The 16660-nt window shown below is 35.6% G+C and overlaps 1 protein-coding gene across 2 annotated transcripts in view; it reads right to left on the reverse strand.

Moving 5' to 3' along the window:
* The window catches only part of LOC149234795 (nitrobindin heme-binding domain protein), a 132992-nt gene extending 122724 nt beyond the window's left edge, over positions 1-10268 (reverse strand). Inside the window, exons 1-2 of one of the 2 annotated variants that reach the window (XM_089461238.1) lie at positions 10029-10261; positions 8903-9043 (exon numbers count right to left, since the gene is read on the reverse strand). In XM_089461238.1, the coding sequence (XP_089317364.1) occupies positions 8903-9043; positions 10029-10175 (288 nt within the window). In that variant the 5' untranslated portion in view covers positions 10176-10261. Of the gene's footprint in view, positions 1-8902; positions 9044-10028 lie in introns of both variants that reach the window. The other variant, XM_089461239.1, reaches the window with a different exon arrangement.
* Between the last annotated feature and the right edge of the window lie 6392 nt (positions 10269-16660).

Genomic DNA, 16660 nt, shown 5'->3' on the forward strand with positions numbered 1-16660 from the left:
TCAACTTCAGGAGAAGTACAAGTGACTGAAAGTTTGACTCCAGACTGAAAGGGAGAAGGGGCTGGCTTACAGTCTTCCATGTGAAAATGGCGTAGAATATCACAAGCATACTTGGACTGGGAAAGAGAAATACCTCCCTTGGATTGCAAGACTTGAAGACCAAGAAAATAATGTAAGTGTCCTAAGTCTGTCATTCCAAACTTCCTTTTAAGGCTAGACTTCACATGGTTTATGAGGTTGGGATCACTACCAGTCAGGATAAGATCATCAACATAAAGAACAAGAATGATAAGAGACTTGCCCACTTTCTTGGTGTAGACAGTATTGTCAAAATGACACCTAGAAAAGCCATTTTCTAAAAGAAAGTTATCCATTTTGGCATACCAAGCTCGAGGAGCTTGCTTGAGACCATAAAGGGATTTCTTAAGCCGACATACAAGGCTGGAGTCTATTTGTATAAAGCCAATAGGTTGTTCCATGTAGATTTCTTCATGCAAGTCCCCATGCAAGAAGGCGGATTTAACATCCATCTAATGGACTTCCCATTTGAAAGAGGCAGCAAGGGAAAGAACAAGGCGGATAGAGTTCATTTTGGCAACAGGGGAGAAGGTTTCAGTATAGTCAATGCCTTCAACTTGTGAAAAATCCTTAGCAACAAGACGAGCTTTATATTTATCAACTTTCCCATCTAGTCCATACTTGGTTCTGTAAACCCATTTGCATCTAACAAGTTTTCGTCCCTTTGGTAGAGGAACAAGATCCCATGTATCATTTGCCAATAATGAATGATATTCTTCATTCATAGCTGCTTCCCAATCTGGATGGCCTGAAGCTTCTGCAAAGGTGTCAGGATCATAATTCACTAAAGCTTGAGCCAGTAAAGAAGAGGCTCTCTCGAACTGAGAACGTGTACGTCGTTGATCTGTAGGATCACCGGCAAGATCACCTGCTGCATCCCGAGTAGCACGAACCCATTTTGGAAGCTGAGGAGCTGAAGGAGAATCCTGAAAAGGTGGGGGAGGATTTTCGTCCTCGCTTTCATCATCTGAAGAAGAAATATTTTCAAAAGTAGAAGAGATAGGGAGAGGTGGCACATCCACCGAACTAGGCTCGCAGGCCGATATATTTTCATCAAACTTTACATCTCTTCTAATGATAACATTTTTGGACTTAAGTGGAATAAGTCTATATCCTTTGACATCTTCAGAATATCCAACAAAAATACATTTTTCACTCTTTGGTTCTAAAGCTTTATGTTTCTCATCTGGAATATGGGCCCATGCTTCACTTCCAAAAACACGAAAGTGACTTACATCTGGTTTGTTTGAGCTCCATGGTTCTTCTGGAGTGATATTCTTTAAAACCTTAGTAGGAGTGCGATTTATTATGTAATTTGCACAGTTAATTGCTTCTGCCCAATAATTAAGACTAAGTCCTTTAGATTGAAGCATACAATTAGCCATTTCCTTTAAGGTGCGATTCTTCCTTTCAGCTACACCATTTTGTTGTGGAGTATATGGAACAGTATGTTGCATTTGAATTCCATTCTCAGTGCAAAAGTTGATGAATGTGTTTTTAACATATTCTCCGCCATTATCAGATCTTAGCTTAAGAATTTGATGTCCAGATTGTTTTTCAACAAAGGCCTTAAAGGCCAAGAACATGTTAAATACTTCACTCTTGAGTTTTAAGAAGTATACCCAAGTGCGTCTGGAGAAATCATCAATGAAAGTTAAGAAATACTTGTAGCCAGAGAATGAAGCAACTGGAAGTGGACCACATAAATCACTATGCACGAGCTGTAAAGGGGCTGAGGCATGCCAAGAGGCACATTTTTCAAAACTGTCCCGATGATGTTTTCCGAGTACACATCCGGAACAAACACCATCTCTGCAAGATACCATTGGAAGACATGTCACCGTATTTTCTTTACATAGATTCTGAAGAGAGCGATAGTTTAATTGACCAAATCGCTCATGCCAAAGTTTGCTCACTTCATCATTATGAGCAACAAATACTGAGGGAAGATTTGATGACCCAAAGTTGTGAAACTTATACAACCTTGTAGAATCATCAGCAATGCCAGTAGCTAAAATCTGTCTAGGATCTCTTAGGTCCTTAATTACAACATCGTGAGGTGAAAATTCAACGATTTTACCTTCACCTGAATGGGTTATCTGATATACAAATAGAACGTTGCAGGATAAGGTTGGAACACATAATACATCATTAAACTGACCATTGTCTAGATGAACAGTTCCAGTCCCTACAACACTAAGAGATCTATCATCACCAACATATATATTTTTGGTGTTACAATCATTTAAAGAAGAAAACATGGCTTTGTTTTTGGCCATGTGATAAGAAGCTCCAGAATCAATGAGCCACTCATGAGAATGAGAAGAAGAAGATACATTTAGTGCATAGCCAGACCGAGATGCTTGACAACCACATGCAGAAAGTGCCATTCCTGAAGATGAAGTTGAAGTTGAAGAGTGCTCCAAATGGATGTTATGCTTCTTCATTGCTGCTTCCAAGGCTTCCATCTTCTTAAAGCATTTGGATTCTAAGTGGCCATCTCGATTACAAAAGTTGCAATGTCTATCAGTCTTCTTCCCTTTGTTTTTATTTGTCTTATCATTTTGTTGAAATGATTTTCATTTTGAGGCTGAAATTGCTTAGGACCCTTGTTTGGTTTAGGACCATTCTTTTTAGGCTACAACTTCTTAGGATTCTTTGGATTTGGTTGCTGCTGGGCGGCTAACGCTTTCTTAGAAGAGTTTCCAAGATGAAGAAGACCAAGGTGTAAGAGTTTTTTTTGTTCTCTTATTAAAGAATCACAAAAGGAATCAAAGGAAGGGGACTTGTAGGTTTGTCCTTGAGAAATGAAGGCTTCTCTTATAGAATGGAAGGTGGAAACAAACACAGAATAGGCTGGTCCCAACTTAGTAAGAATGGAGTAGATAAGGCTACTATCTTCTTTCTTAACCTTAACACCTTCCAAGAGAAGTCTAAGGGTCTTGAACTTGGACAAAAAATCTTCAATGCAAGAAAAATTATTGGGGTCCAATGTAAGCAATTCATTTTCAAGTTGATGGGCTTTAAGTTCATTTTTAATTCCAAAGACTTTAGTAATTTGTTGCAGTGCTTCATCAAGAGTATCAAGTTCTGCAATATGGAATCTAAGATCTGGAGAAATAGACATCCCTATCAACCCACGTGCTTGGTCTTGTCTATTTTCCCATTTGGCTGCCTTGTCTTCATCTTTCGGTTTGGTCTCTTGACCTGTGGCTATTCTGTAAAAACCTTTACTTCTAAGTAAATCCACAATGGAGGACCACCATTGGAAGTAGTTAGTGCTATCAAGAATGACTTGGCATGGACTTTCCATTTTTAACAGAAATTGAAGCTGTAGATGCTGAAACTAAGTGTACCAATGGAAAGATCTCGAAAAATTAGGCCGTTTCAAAAAAAACGGCTCTGAAAACGGCTTCCGGATGAATAAGTTATGGCTTTTTGAAAAAAAAATTGATGAAGTCGCCGACGAAGTGCGGGAATGTGCGGAAATTAAAAAATCCGCCCACAAAAAATGGAGACTTGAACCCAAGACCTCTACTCTCATAAATTAGCTTTGCACCAAGTGAGTTATACAAAAAGTTTGAGAGAGAGAGAGAGAGAGGGGGTTGATGCTTTGGGTTGCGTGTTTGCTTTGAGAAAGCTCTTTTTCCCTACAAAACTAAAAACACAAAACCCAACACGGACATACAAAAAAAAACGAACCTTGCGGCTCGAAGTTAGCTTTAGCCGAAAACTAAATATTTTCAAAAATGAACCTTGCGGCTCAAAGTTAGCTTTAGCCGGAAACTAAATATTTTCCTCAATGTTTCTGATTTTCCGAGATCACACTAAGGCGCAGCGGAAAAGAGCATACGCATGAGAAAAATCCTTCCTTTCTGTTTCTGATTTGCCCAGATCGCACAGAGTCGCAGGGCAAAGAGCATACACAGAAATGAAAGGTATAGATCCGGTAATAAAAAAACTAAATAAACCAAAAACCGAAATAAACAGAGAGAAAATAATTGTACTCTGCAAATAAACACTGTATGCCTCCAGATCTTAAAAATGACGCAGCTAGGGCTACCAGAAACCTTTTCGCGTGAAACGAAAGGGGTTCCTCACTGGAACAGATGCTCCCAACACAACAGAGCAGTCCTCTCGGCCCAAAAGCAGTCAGAAACCGTAGATCTAGGAAACGGTAGTCGGATGTAGTTCTACCAGCTTCAGATTTGGATCACCAACGGACGCGGCCCTCAAATAGCTCTGATACCATGTAGGAATTTACAGGGTAAGTTCCTCAAACAGAACACCAAAAGACACCGCTCACAGACAAATCAAAGATCAATACACCAGTATTTTGACGTGGTTAAAACCCTCAAAGAGGGAAACAGTCCACGGCCTGAGCCAACGCGGCCACTTCAGGCAATTTATTTATAAAAGAATGAAAATTTACATATGCTTTTCTCATAGACGAATTACCCTACAAATGACCCTCCATGCTCTTTAAATAGAGATCATGGACCAATCGGGTGTTAAGCCACGGATCAAGTGTCGGTAATACCGAAGAGAGAATGAACCGTCGGATCACTACATATCGTGACCGTCGGATTGTAAGTTACAAAATGTACATAGTAAAGAAACACACTTTACCTAACTCTATACTAGACCAAGTTGTACTTAACTATTTCCTATGTGTCGGAATATCCTAACATTTTGATGTTTGGATAAATTTCATGTCTTGGAGCTTCTTGATGGCAAGTTTTTGGATGGTTGGATATATTCTTATACATGAAAGTACATTTTAATGCTATTCTTTCTTTCTAATTTTTTCACATACATTGTTGTTGGGATTTCGTTATACTATGGCTTATTTGTTGCATCTCTTATGCGAAGTTGTGGAAATTTTGTTTCTGGATAGTGAATGCTTCATGTATGGGCATGTATAATGAATGAATGTTCCTAGGGATGCTTCATTACTGAAATTCATCTTAACAAGCCACTTATCTTGTAAAACGAAGTATAAAGTCTTTGGAGCTGCTTTTGTTGCTACCCTAGTGCCAAGCAAAGTTGTCTTTGAGGCCTCCTTGACCTAGAAAATCCAAAGGTCCATACTCATAATTCTACCTGACTCCAATATCCCCAAAGGATTAGGCATTGATCCACCCAAAGGTGATCACCTTAAACCTATTTTCCTTCTCCCCTTTCCTCTTCTCTAGGTCTAGTCCTCTAGGTCACCTAGGGCATCAATTATCTCATGATCTAGCCATCCAAATACTTTGATTTTTGGTCCACAACTGTGCTGGTGTGTCCTCAAGAAGCCCTCCAAATTTCATGAGATTTCGATGGTGGGATCTTGAGATATTGCGAGCCCTAGCTTAAAGACCCATGCTTGCCTTTGGTTTCCCTTAGGCTAGAAACCTCACTGGGATCCTTGCATTGCCTTCCATTGAAAATCCATTCCTTGATCCCTTTCCCCTCCATAATTAGGTCAAGCATATCATTGGTTGCCAAATCCTATCCTCCTGACCTATTTTGGGTCCACTTGATCCTGTGTGGTCCCATATCTTATCAAAGTCAACTCTTCAAAAACCACTTGGGAAACCAAGTTCCACAAGGATTTTAGGGTTCAGGAAGCTCCTTTTCAAGTCACATTCCCTAAGCCAATCCTTCAAATCCCTATTCCCCTATCCTAGATAACCATGCACCTTGCTTAAAAGGCAAGCAAGCCCCAGTCTTGAGTCTCTCCTAAGAAAGGGTCATCGAGATCACTTCACATCCATCTTAATTGATCTATCCTTAATAAGTGATTCTCTATATAGGGTCTCCTACCCTCGGTGAAGGCCCGTAAAGAGTAGGAAGCTTCAGCTGTGGTGACAGTGGGCTTTAGCTTCATTGTTGCTCTTGACCTAGCAAGTGCCCCTCTAGGACCCCCTTGCTAGTTTGAGCGGTAACAGCCCCAACAACGCATATGATAGAAGCGGATGGTACATTTATTCTAAAGATCAATGCTACTTTAGAATCAGGAACATTAGTAGGTTGCAAATGGTTTTTTTGTATGTTTACTAGTTAAATTGCATTGTAAATGGGTGCATTTTTGGTAGAAGCCGACACCCTCATTAAGTTGTCCACATGGCGGATCATAGTTTTTAATCTTCATCCATGTGAACATTGTGGAAAAGATATTTGTATTCTCACCTTGTATATGGCAGGGGAATGATATAAGTGATTGAGAGTGAAACTTCTAATTTTGAAGCCCTATCAATCAATAATGTACAAGCAAACCTGAGCCACAAGCAGAATCAGAGCCTCAAGCCTGAGCCAGAGTCAAAGCCACAAGCGTGATTCGGTTTGCATTCTTCTAAAACTACCATTTAGTAGAAGATTTACAGCTTCTGCTAGACATTAGTTTGCGGTCATCTTCAAATTGATATTTGCGAGCACTTCTAGTTAGCAAAAGACGTCAACTTTCAGGGAGATCAACAAATGTTACAAGAACTGTTGAGCCTTAGAGCAAAGTTCCAGTAGTTTACAGACATCTTCGAACCAACATCAGTTTGCAGTCATCTTCAAACCACCATCAGTTTGCAGTCATCTTCAGATCGCCTTCTGTGAGCACTTCCAATCAGCATATGACATCATCTTCTAGCCATTTCGAGATGTTCTAGGAACTGCTGAGCATTAAAGTCGGGTTTTAGAGTTGGTCAGCCATTTTGTAGAAGACTTTGACTTCTGCAGCCTGCTAGCCATTGGGTTTGTAGTTATCTCAAAACCACTAGATTCAGATAGCACATTCAGCCACTGGTGGGTATCCTAATCTCTCTTCCTAGACTCACAAGAACCACTTTGGATTAAAGGGAGATATGTTAGACACCTAACCTGTTAGGGTTATGGTGCGGAGCATGAACTGTCATTGGGAATCCAAGAGACCTTGGAAGATGAATCCAACAGTTAAAATGATGTATTTAAATGTGTATCATATTAATGAAAAGGAAATTCATGCTTATCTTTTGGTTGTGCGTACAGTTCAGCAAATAATAGGCAGAAACACAGGTGATGATGTGTCAGAAAGCACTAGCTACCTACAAAAACAGTAAGAAAGGCACTGATGAGTTGTGAATATTCACTGAACAAATCTGCAGAATTCATTGAGAAACTCCAGATGGGAATTTGAAGCAACCCCAAGAAACGCAAGATGGAGGTTCAAGGAAAATTCTAAATTGAAAGGACTCCAAAAAGAACCAGGATTATGAAATTTTAAATTACTGATCATAGTTTATTATACCAACTGATGCATGCTTACAGCCGAAATGTGGAGAATCAATGAAAACACAGAAGCAAGGAAGCAAACATACATGCACTAGAGACAAAAGTATTTGAAGCAGGTACAATTTCTACTGTCTATTAGTTGTTATATGTGTATAAAAGTATATAAGAACCAAAATTGGCAAGTCAAGGATTAGCACAAGTGCTATGCACACCTGGCTTCTAAACTAAGAAAAGCTACCTCATCCATCAAAGGAAAACTTGGATGAGAAGAAAGCTACAAGAGTTTATAATATATATTACAATTTACAACCATTTTAGAATATCATACCTATCAGTTCTCATCACATCTCCATACAGAAAAGAGACCAACAAAGCCCTTGTAGGCACAGGAGTAAGCTAATCTTGTAGCAAAAAGACCCTCTTTTCCCTCACAACTCTAATAAAAATCTGGTAGGAATTTCAGGCATGATTAGAGACTAGAATTGCACCATGATCCATGTTTTCTGCATGGTGGAATGATGCTCCTTGAGGTTTTGCCCAATTCTGAATAAACCAAGATGATCGAAAAATAAATCAGAGATCTGCATAGATGGGAACTCTGGTTTCCTGTATCATCGGATTCCAGCAAGTAGAGGGAAGTTTACTACAAGATTAGGGTCTTTGGCACGGTGGAAGTTTAATCATGCCTGAAATTTCTACCAGATTCCTATCAGAGTTGTAACAGAAAGGTGGTCTTTTTGCTATGAGATTCGCCTAATACTTGTGTAGTTTGCAACTTTTTTTCATTATGGTCTACTAATTAAATTGGTTTTCATTGGTTTGTGCACTAGGTGAAGATTCATATATATTATATAGTAAATTAGCAACGCTGCACTCCTTAATTATACCCCATAAACCCTACAATCCTAATGTATCAATTGTCAAGTGTTCTGTCCATATAGAAGCCCCAAGAACCTGCCAAGGACGATGTGTCCATAGGATGGCTTGTGCGCAGTATTTTATCTCATGGTTGTCCCCCGATATAGCTAGTAGTGAATTATAATGTGCCACTAAATCGAGTGAATCATAAGTTAAGCATATTCCGTAGAAAATCTGAGAAGAGGCAATTTCATATGATGTTTGTGACTGTATGAAGCACCCCAGATTACAAAGCAGTAAGAGACATCTTGATTTAGATCCTAAACCATTGTAACACATTAAACTCACTTAGTAATCGTATCATTTTGTACTAATACAACTTGTTAGTTATGTAGGTCAGAAATTAAAATGAGAAGTAAAATGGGTGTTTTTTGTCATAACCAGAAAAGTGGGCTTTACTTAATCCGAGAAATATAATGTGTAAGCTGGACAACCCTAATTACATTGTTACAAAGTCATTTGAGTACTGAATTCAACTGGTTTGCAAAACAAGGACATTTATCCCGTAGATTAATGAAGTCAACAACGCCCCAATACGCCAATATGTGTGTTAATGATTAATTAAATGAAAGTTGCTAACCTTTTTAATTGATTCAATTAGTTAAATATAGACAGGGATTAGCAAAGAGCAGCGACAACGAGGACATTGCCTATCACATACCTGAACCTCTGCTAGTCCAGTGCTTTGAGCAATAATGACTTCTATGGATCCATCCATTTTGGGCCTCCAATAGCCACTCTCTGCATGCATTGGTTCTCCAGAAGCCAATTTCCATGTCTTCTGAGTATACGCAATCACCGGCTACTCAAACGCATACAGCCATAGGATTAGTATAAGAAATGGGAAGAGGAATACAGTTGCCGTTCAAAAACGCATTATAAAACACATAATTAGGTGCCCTAGAATAACAGGACAGAAAACTTAATGATGTGATGTCAAAACATCCAGTGAAGATTACTGGCTCTTGATTCAGTGTGTGTTTAACTTGTGCAAATATAAAGCGCTAAAACAGCATTTAGCTAGGCGGCAATGTCATACATTGGGCATTAGAAGACTGCAGATATATGTGTTTAACTTGTGCAAAAATAAAGCGCCAAAACAGCATTTAGCTATATGGTAATGTCATAAATTGGGCATCAGACTGCAGATATTATGATATAGAAGATTGCAGGTGGGGAGGGCCACTTAACAATGACAATCTATAGACCTTGGGTCTGATACTGGCTGCAGCATAATCTTTTGGTTTATGATGTACTTGATATGTTGTGCCCGCCTCTATGGCTATTTTTAATATTTGGACTGTTTATATTTTTGTTGCACGTCAGGAGAAATTTTATATTTTGGACAAGATTGACGGCAGTTTTGATAGGTGTTTGGTAGTGGCGACTATGGTAGTCCCTTTTTGCAATGCCCTGTACTTACCGAATACCACATAAATCAACTTTGAACATGCCCATTTCAAACCTATAAACTTCCAAACTATCAAGTTTTCTGTGACTTATCAGACTGATCATAGCCTTCTTGACTTATTTTCCGTGTGGTTTTGGGTTTAGTCCATAGTGGAAGGTCCCGTCAGTGGAAAATCTCAGAACCTCCAATGGGAAGTTGGATTGTTGCTTGTATATTATCCTAGCCAACCTCAACTCCAGTTTCATATTGAGATTTGAGAAGACATCAACAAGATCCACATGCCCGCAAACTAGTCATTCAATGCGACAGTATTTAACAGGTATAGATTATAATAACTAGAGCCTCAAAGTGTGAGGCAGGGAAGATGAAGAGGCACCTTGCCAGAGTGCCAGAATTTAATTTCTTCTCCATACTTGAAAGATTGGATTGTAGGGAATCCTCCCTCGCCCTCCCCTCGCCATGTGCCCAGTAGGAATGAAATGGGAGCGACGGCTGGATGAATGGCACCTGCTTCTCCTTCCATTCAATCAAATTTCTGAACGGCCACTTCAGTTCGTCTGTTTAGTGAGTATCACACAGCTATAGTTGTCAACGCTCGGACATGTCAAATAGTTCATTAATTTCCGATGGCGGTGGTGATTAGGATAATATTGATGACGATATTTATATAAATCAAAAAATTGAGTGTTATGAAGACAGAGTTACGTTTTTAATTAGCCGTACTCTAACGATTATGCACTATAATTCAAAAAATTGAGTGTTATTAAGACAGAGTTAGGTTTTTAATTAGCTGGATTATGTTTTTTGTGTCCCTGCCAAAAAAGTTATGGAAATTTTCGTCATATTTTGACAAATTAAATTAGGTAGGTAGAGATTTTTGTAAATCCAAATAAAAACAATTCCGGAAGTTTTTGATGGTGTTGAATCTATTTCCACTATCAAAAATTAAAAACATGATTAATACACTGTTTCTATAAGATTTTTTGAAATTTTTTGCCCGAACTCAATTCCTCTGTCTAAATAAAGGATTCCTTTTAATTGTATGTCGCGTGCATATCTAAATAAATATCAAAAATTGTGTGAGCAGTACATTAAAATTTTAATTATATGTGGTGTGTATATTTGTGATGGACGATAAAACTATTATAGAAAATAATTTATTTTTAATTTAATATATATATGAAATGATATTTTAATATTTACGACACTAAAAGTAGTGTATGGGACTATTAGTTGTTCACTTTTTGTTTTTTGCAATTCAATCTTTTTTCTTATTCGAATCGAATTGATAATGAGTTGGTCCAACTTCCAACAATCCCCTAGTTGAAAAGACAATGCTAAGAAATAGATGCTAACATATTCCCATAACTTTCTCTAATATCATTGAATCGAATTGATGATGAGTTGGTCCAACTTCCAACAATCCCCTAGTTGAAAAAACAATGCTAAGAAACAGAAGATAACATATTCCCATAACTTTCTCTAATATCATTGAATGCATCACATTCCAAAATGAAATGTTTTTCCAATTTTTTTTTTTTTTCTGGGTAAAAGTAACAACTATATTAAGCAGTAAAAGTATTTACATAAATTACATCAGCGGAGGGGGATAAGGCCACCCTCAAACTGAGACATCTGAGACTGACTGACAGACCTTTGAGACATCTGGGACAGACTGACAAACAGTATTACAAAAAATGTCCAGATATGCATCTTGGACAGCATTATAGTTCACAAAAACCGACTCTATATCCTTGCTAACTCGAACATTTGACACACTGCCACTGTAGGGCCGAGAACAGGAACTGAGCGAGAATGGGGAGATGACCAACATAGACATGAGTGAAAAAACAAAAATGTAGTAACCTGGAGAAACGCTTTTGAACAAATTCAGGAAGGGTGACTGGGCGAAGTTGGCGGTTGCCTTCGCATCGGGCTGGGCGGATCGAGCCATATGACGGACTCCTCATCCACCTGAAGATGCCCCTCCAAACCCTGAAGAGCGAAAACCGGTTCCGCATTCCCAATTTGGTCACAGTTTATTGAAGGCTGATTCTCTTGCGGTGATTCATCACAAATTGAGTTTGCCTGGTTCTGAGCCTGCTGAGGCTGGTCGTCATGTTCCATGTGTGCCTGCGGACGAGGCATCCTGTGCAATCTTCCATGCATATCCCCCAGTAGAATTTCATTGCTGTGGAGTCTGTCAAGAGCAGGGGAGGGCCATGAGGGGTTGATTGGAGGCGCCTCTGAAAGATACACAGTGAAATTTACCATAACATCCGACTGAAGGATCCCTCTGGGTATGCGGAGGCGGAAAGACTGATAGGAATCCCGCATTAGCAGAAATTCTTCCTCAGAGCTGGAAGAGGAGGGGGAAATGGCCGCCATAGGTGCTATCGGGTGTGGTTCCTCCCTTTCTATCTCATAGCGAACCCCTGAACGCCCACCACGGCAAGGCACGCCCCTACGACGCATCACTGGTTCCAACCTGAGCGCCTTGAGACGCTGCTTAAGATGCTGGAAATAATGTTGCAGGGTAGTAGTTTGCCCGTTGCCTTCTTCATACAACATTCCTTTACCGACATTCTGTGTGATGTTGGTATATAACCAAAACTTCGCCCTCACCAGATACAGCTCTTCTGACTTCATCACATTAGTTCTCCTCGAGACCGGAGCAGGCTTGCTCGACATCAATGCGACCTCAACCGTGCTCTGTCCTCCCTTAACTTCATTTGCCTGGAACATTGAATGATATTTAATCGCCATCGCAGCCGCGTACCTACTCTCTGCCTTGGCGTTGAGACAGGTGTGGAGGCGCGGGAGAGCCTTAATGGCCACCTGCCATTCATACCTGATGGACACCCGCATCCGGGGATGTTTTTCCAATTTTAAGTGTAGTATTTTTTTAAAATAAAATAATTATAGTATAAGATTACTTAAATATAATATAAAAATATTTATATTTATTATATATTTATATAAATATTAAAATTTATTATATAAAATGGTGTGATTTTTAAATTTTTATATAAAAAAAATTATAATAATGTAAATATAAATATTTTAATAATAATTGGAATTATATATTTATATTGATATTAGTGAGGTGTTTTGTAGTTTATATGGGTAGATGTTGTTAGGTAACATTATATTATATAAGTAACCCAAAAAAAACTAATGTATATATATAAATTTAGATTTATTGAGTATTGAGATAAAACAAATCTTTTAAGGTGTATTTTTTTATCATTTAATATGAAGGAATTTGTTAAATATCTAATTTTTGTGGATCGGGTAAATAATTTGTAAATATATAATAAATGGAAATATAAGCATTTATAGGACCTTCGAAGATGAATTTCAAGGGTTGCTCTTCTATGTTATATAAATTTATTCTCACTAATGCAATCGAGTCCAAATTCGAGAGTTCTCACCTTGGCCTAACATTGCATGGCCTAACATTGCATTAGAGTGCAGGTTCTCTGCTTGTCTGTCCTGCTCATTAACTATGTTTTATCAGTTCTCTACAATCCCAGCCTTTCTATGCATCTATCAACACATAGACCTATTACCTTTCTTAGGTTTGAACAACATAAACTTTGAAACGGGAACTGATATTGTTACCTGTTTCGTAGAGATAGCAAAAAATTGACCCGATTTTGAAAAGGGGCAACGCAAAACACAATTTTTTTTAGAGCATAGTTTTTGGCACTTTAAATAACTGATACGATTACTCGTTTAGTAGGGGTAATAAAAACGTGACCCGATTTTGAAAAGTGGTGATGCAGAATACACTTCATCTTTTTTTGAGCATATTTTTTACAATTTAAATTTTCTTATGTATCGAATATAAATATTTGTTTTTAAACGTTAGTGATTTTCATGCTGATTTTGAAACGTGTTGATTTCACACTTTAAAATTTATTATGTCAAATTTTTTTTAAATTATGATTACTTAACGAATTTTCGAGTTGTTTTATTTTTATTTTTTAAATGTTAAAACAAATATAAAAAAATATATAAAAAAATAAAATAAAAAATTGTTAAAAAAAATTATCAAAAATATAAAATTAAGTAAATAAAAATAGAAAAAATTAAAAACAAACTAGATTAAAAAAAAATAGAAAATTAACCCAAGGAAAAAAAAAAAAAAAAAAAAACTAATAAAATTAATATTAAAACCATTTGAAACAAAAATAAACTCAAATAAAAAATAAAATAAAAAATAATAAATTTAAAAATATATGTCTTTTCAAAATAAAAACATTTAAAGTTTTTAAAGTTTATAAAAAAATAGGTATTTTTGATTTTTTTTAAATAATTATTTTTTATTAAGTTTACATTTTTTATTTAAAAAAAATTATTAAAAAATTAAAAAAAATAAAAATAAACATCTATATATGTGTTAAAAATTATAAATAATATATATATATATATATTAAAAAAAAACATTAAAAAAAAAAATTAACAATTTTTTTATGTAAAAAAAAAAAAATATTTAAAAAAATAAAAAAATTTACCTCCGACCGCCCGTGGTGGTGGCGTGGCGCTAGGCAGAGGGTTTGCATGCAGGCCCTCCACCCAGGGTCGCGCCACCACAGGCCGCTGGGCGAGCGGAGGGGCGATTCCCAGAATCGCTCACCTAGCCGCCCGTGGTGACGCGGCCTTGGGTGAAAGGGTCTGCAAAAAAAAAATTAGATTTTAAATTCAAAAAAAAATATATATATATATATATATATATATATATATATATTCAAGCTTTTATGATCCATAATGAATTAAACAAAGTGTGATCCATAATGAATTAAACAAAGTCTTTCGTTAGAAATCATATGGGAAAATTTTTTGGCTAACGTGTTTTGAACCAACAAGTATGGTTCATGTTTAAAATAAATAAAAAATATTGTTTAAAAAAAAAAAAAAATTAAATAAGAAAAAAATTGTTAAAAAAAAAATTAATTTTTTGCTTTTAAATGAAAAATGTAAGTTTCATTTAAAAAAAATATATTTTTTTAATCAAAAATACATATTTCTTTATAAACTTTAAATGTTTTTTTTTTTTTTTTTTTTTTAATTTGAAAAGACATATATTTTTAAAATTTTCATATTTTTTGGGTTTTTTTTTTATAATTTGAGTTATTTTTTGTTTTTTTTTTAATATTAATTTTATTATATTTTTTATTATTATTATTAATTTTTTTTTGTTAATTTTCTTCTCTTTTTTTAATCTAGTTTGTTTTTAATTTTTTTTTTTTCTAGTCTTTGTTAATGATTTTTTTTTTTTTTTCTTTTTTTTACTTACTTAATTTTATATATATATATATATATATATATAGTGTTTTTTTTCTCCAAATTCTTTTATGGTTTATGAGATAAAAAAAAATTAACAATTTTTATGGTTTTTTGTCCTTTTTATTTATATTTTTATAATCTTAGTAGTTTTTAATTTTTTATTTTTTTTGTTATATATATATATATGTGTGTGTGTGTGTGGGGTTTGTTTTTAATTTTCATTTTTTTTAGTTTTTTGTTATTTTTTTTAATTTTCTATTTTTACCTATTTAATTTTATTGTTTATTTAAAAAAAAAAATTCTTTTACAATATTTTTTTTTTCCATTTTTTTTAAATATGTTTTTTTTACTATCAATTTGTTTAATATTTTTAAGTTTTTTTTTTAGTTTTTTAATTATTATCTCTTTTTTTTCTTTTTTATGATTGATTTTTTTTTAGGTTTGATTTTTTTGTCTTTTTATATATTTGATTTTTTTTGTTTTTTATTTTTATTTATGTTTTGTTTTTAGTATATATTTTAATTTATGTTTTGTTATATTTTTTAACTTTTTTTGTGTTTTTTCATTGTTTTAATTTTTATTTTTTTTAAATTGTAATGTTTTTAGGGGTCATGATAAAATATCTTATGTCATTATTTCAAAATGTTGAAATTTTACCCTTGAAAAAAAAAGTGTTATCCCAGCGGCAACACTTTTCAATTTGAGGGTGCTTTTTGCACAAAATTTACCATTAAAAAAAAAAGTGTTATTCGAACATCAACACTTTTAGTTTTAAGGGTGTCTTTCGGACAATTTTTGCACACAAAATTGGTTTTCACCGCCATTTTTAAAACATGTTGAAAATTTACCCTAGGAAAAAAAAAAAAAAAAAAGGTGTTATTCCAACATGAACACTTTTCGTTTTTAGCACTGTTTTTAATGTTTTTGCGGGCTTTTTTTGCCAGAGTTCCCGTTTTGAGTTTATAGTTCTTGTTTCAAAGTTTACATTGTTTTTATAGTTTTGTTGACCCTAACAACCCTTTTGTTTTGAGTTTTCCCATGCCATGCCCCATACTTGTTCACCTTGCCATCACAATCTCCTTCAATGTGTCTTTATCTATGCTTCTTTCATCTATACCAACTAAGCTAAGGTCGAGGCAATTGAGACCTTTACTCCCGCTACATTTGTTTTCCCCCCAACAAAAACATTTACAGGCTTGTTTTTCATCTTCAATGAACTCCCCCAACTCCATTATACTCACGTATGTTTTAGCATATAATTCAAATTCGATGTTGTATTTGTTGGAAATACTGAGGGGGGGGTGAATCAGTATTTCTTTTCAATTGTTATTTTTACCAGTTATATCACTTATATTTAGAACACAAAATGAACAATAAGAATAAATGTTTTTATTAATTCCTTCTTTACAATAAATCAGTTACAATATATGTAGGGCTCCAACTCTAGATGAAGACACAAATCTTCAATTCCCCAGGCTCCAACCTATAATATGTCGAGCACCAACTTGGACTTTCCAAGGCACCAACCTTAAGGGCTCCAACACTATATCTGGTTTAGGCTTTGACCTATTTTCTTGAGGACTCTGGTCCTCTAAGGCTTCAACCCTATCCACCAAGGCACCAACCTTGTCTTTTTGAGGCTCCAACCTCTTGGACTCCAACCCTTAGCTTACTTCGTCAAGATATGTTTAGATGTACTTCACAGCTCCCAATATA

The sequence above is a fragment of the Pinus tabuliformis genome, chromosome 8, assembly GCF_031772625.1.
Source record: "Pinus tabuliformis cultivar Carrire ecotype Pingquan chromosome 8, CPIR1, whole genome shotgun sequence".
In the NCBI taxonomy this organism is placed as follows: Eukaryota; Viridiplantae; Streptophyta; class Pinopsida; order Pinales; family Pinaceae; genus Pinus; species Pinus tabuliformis.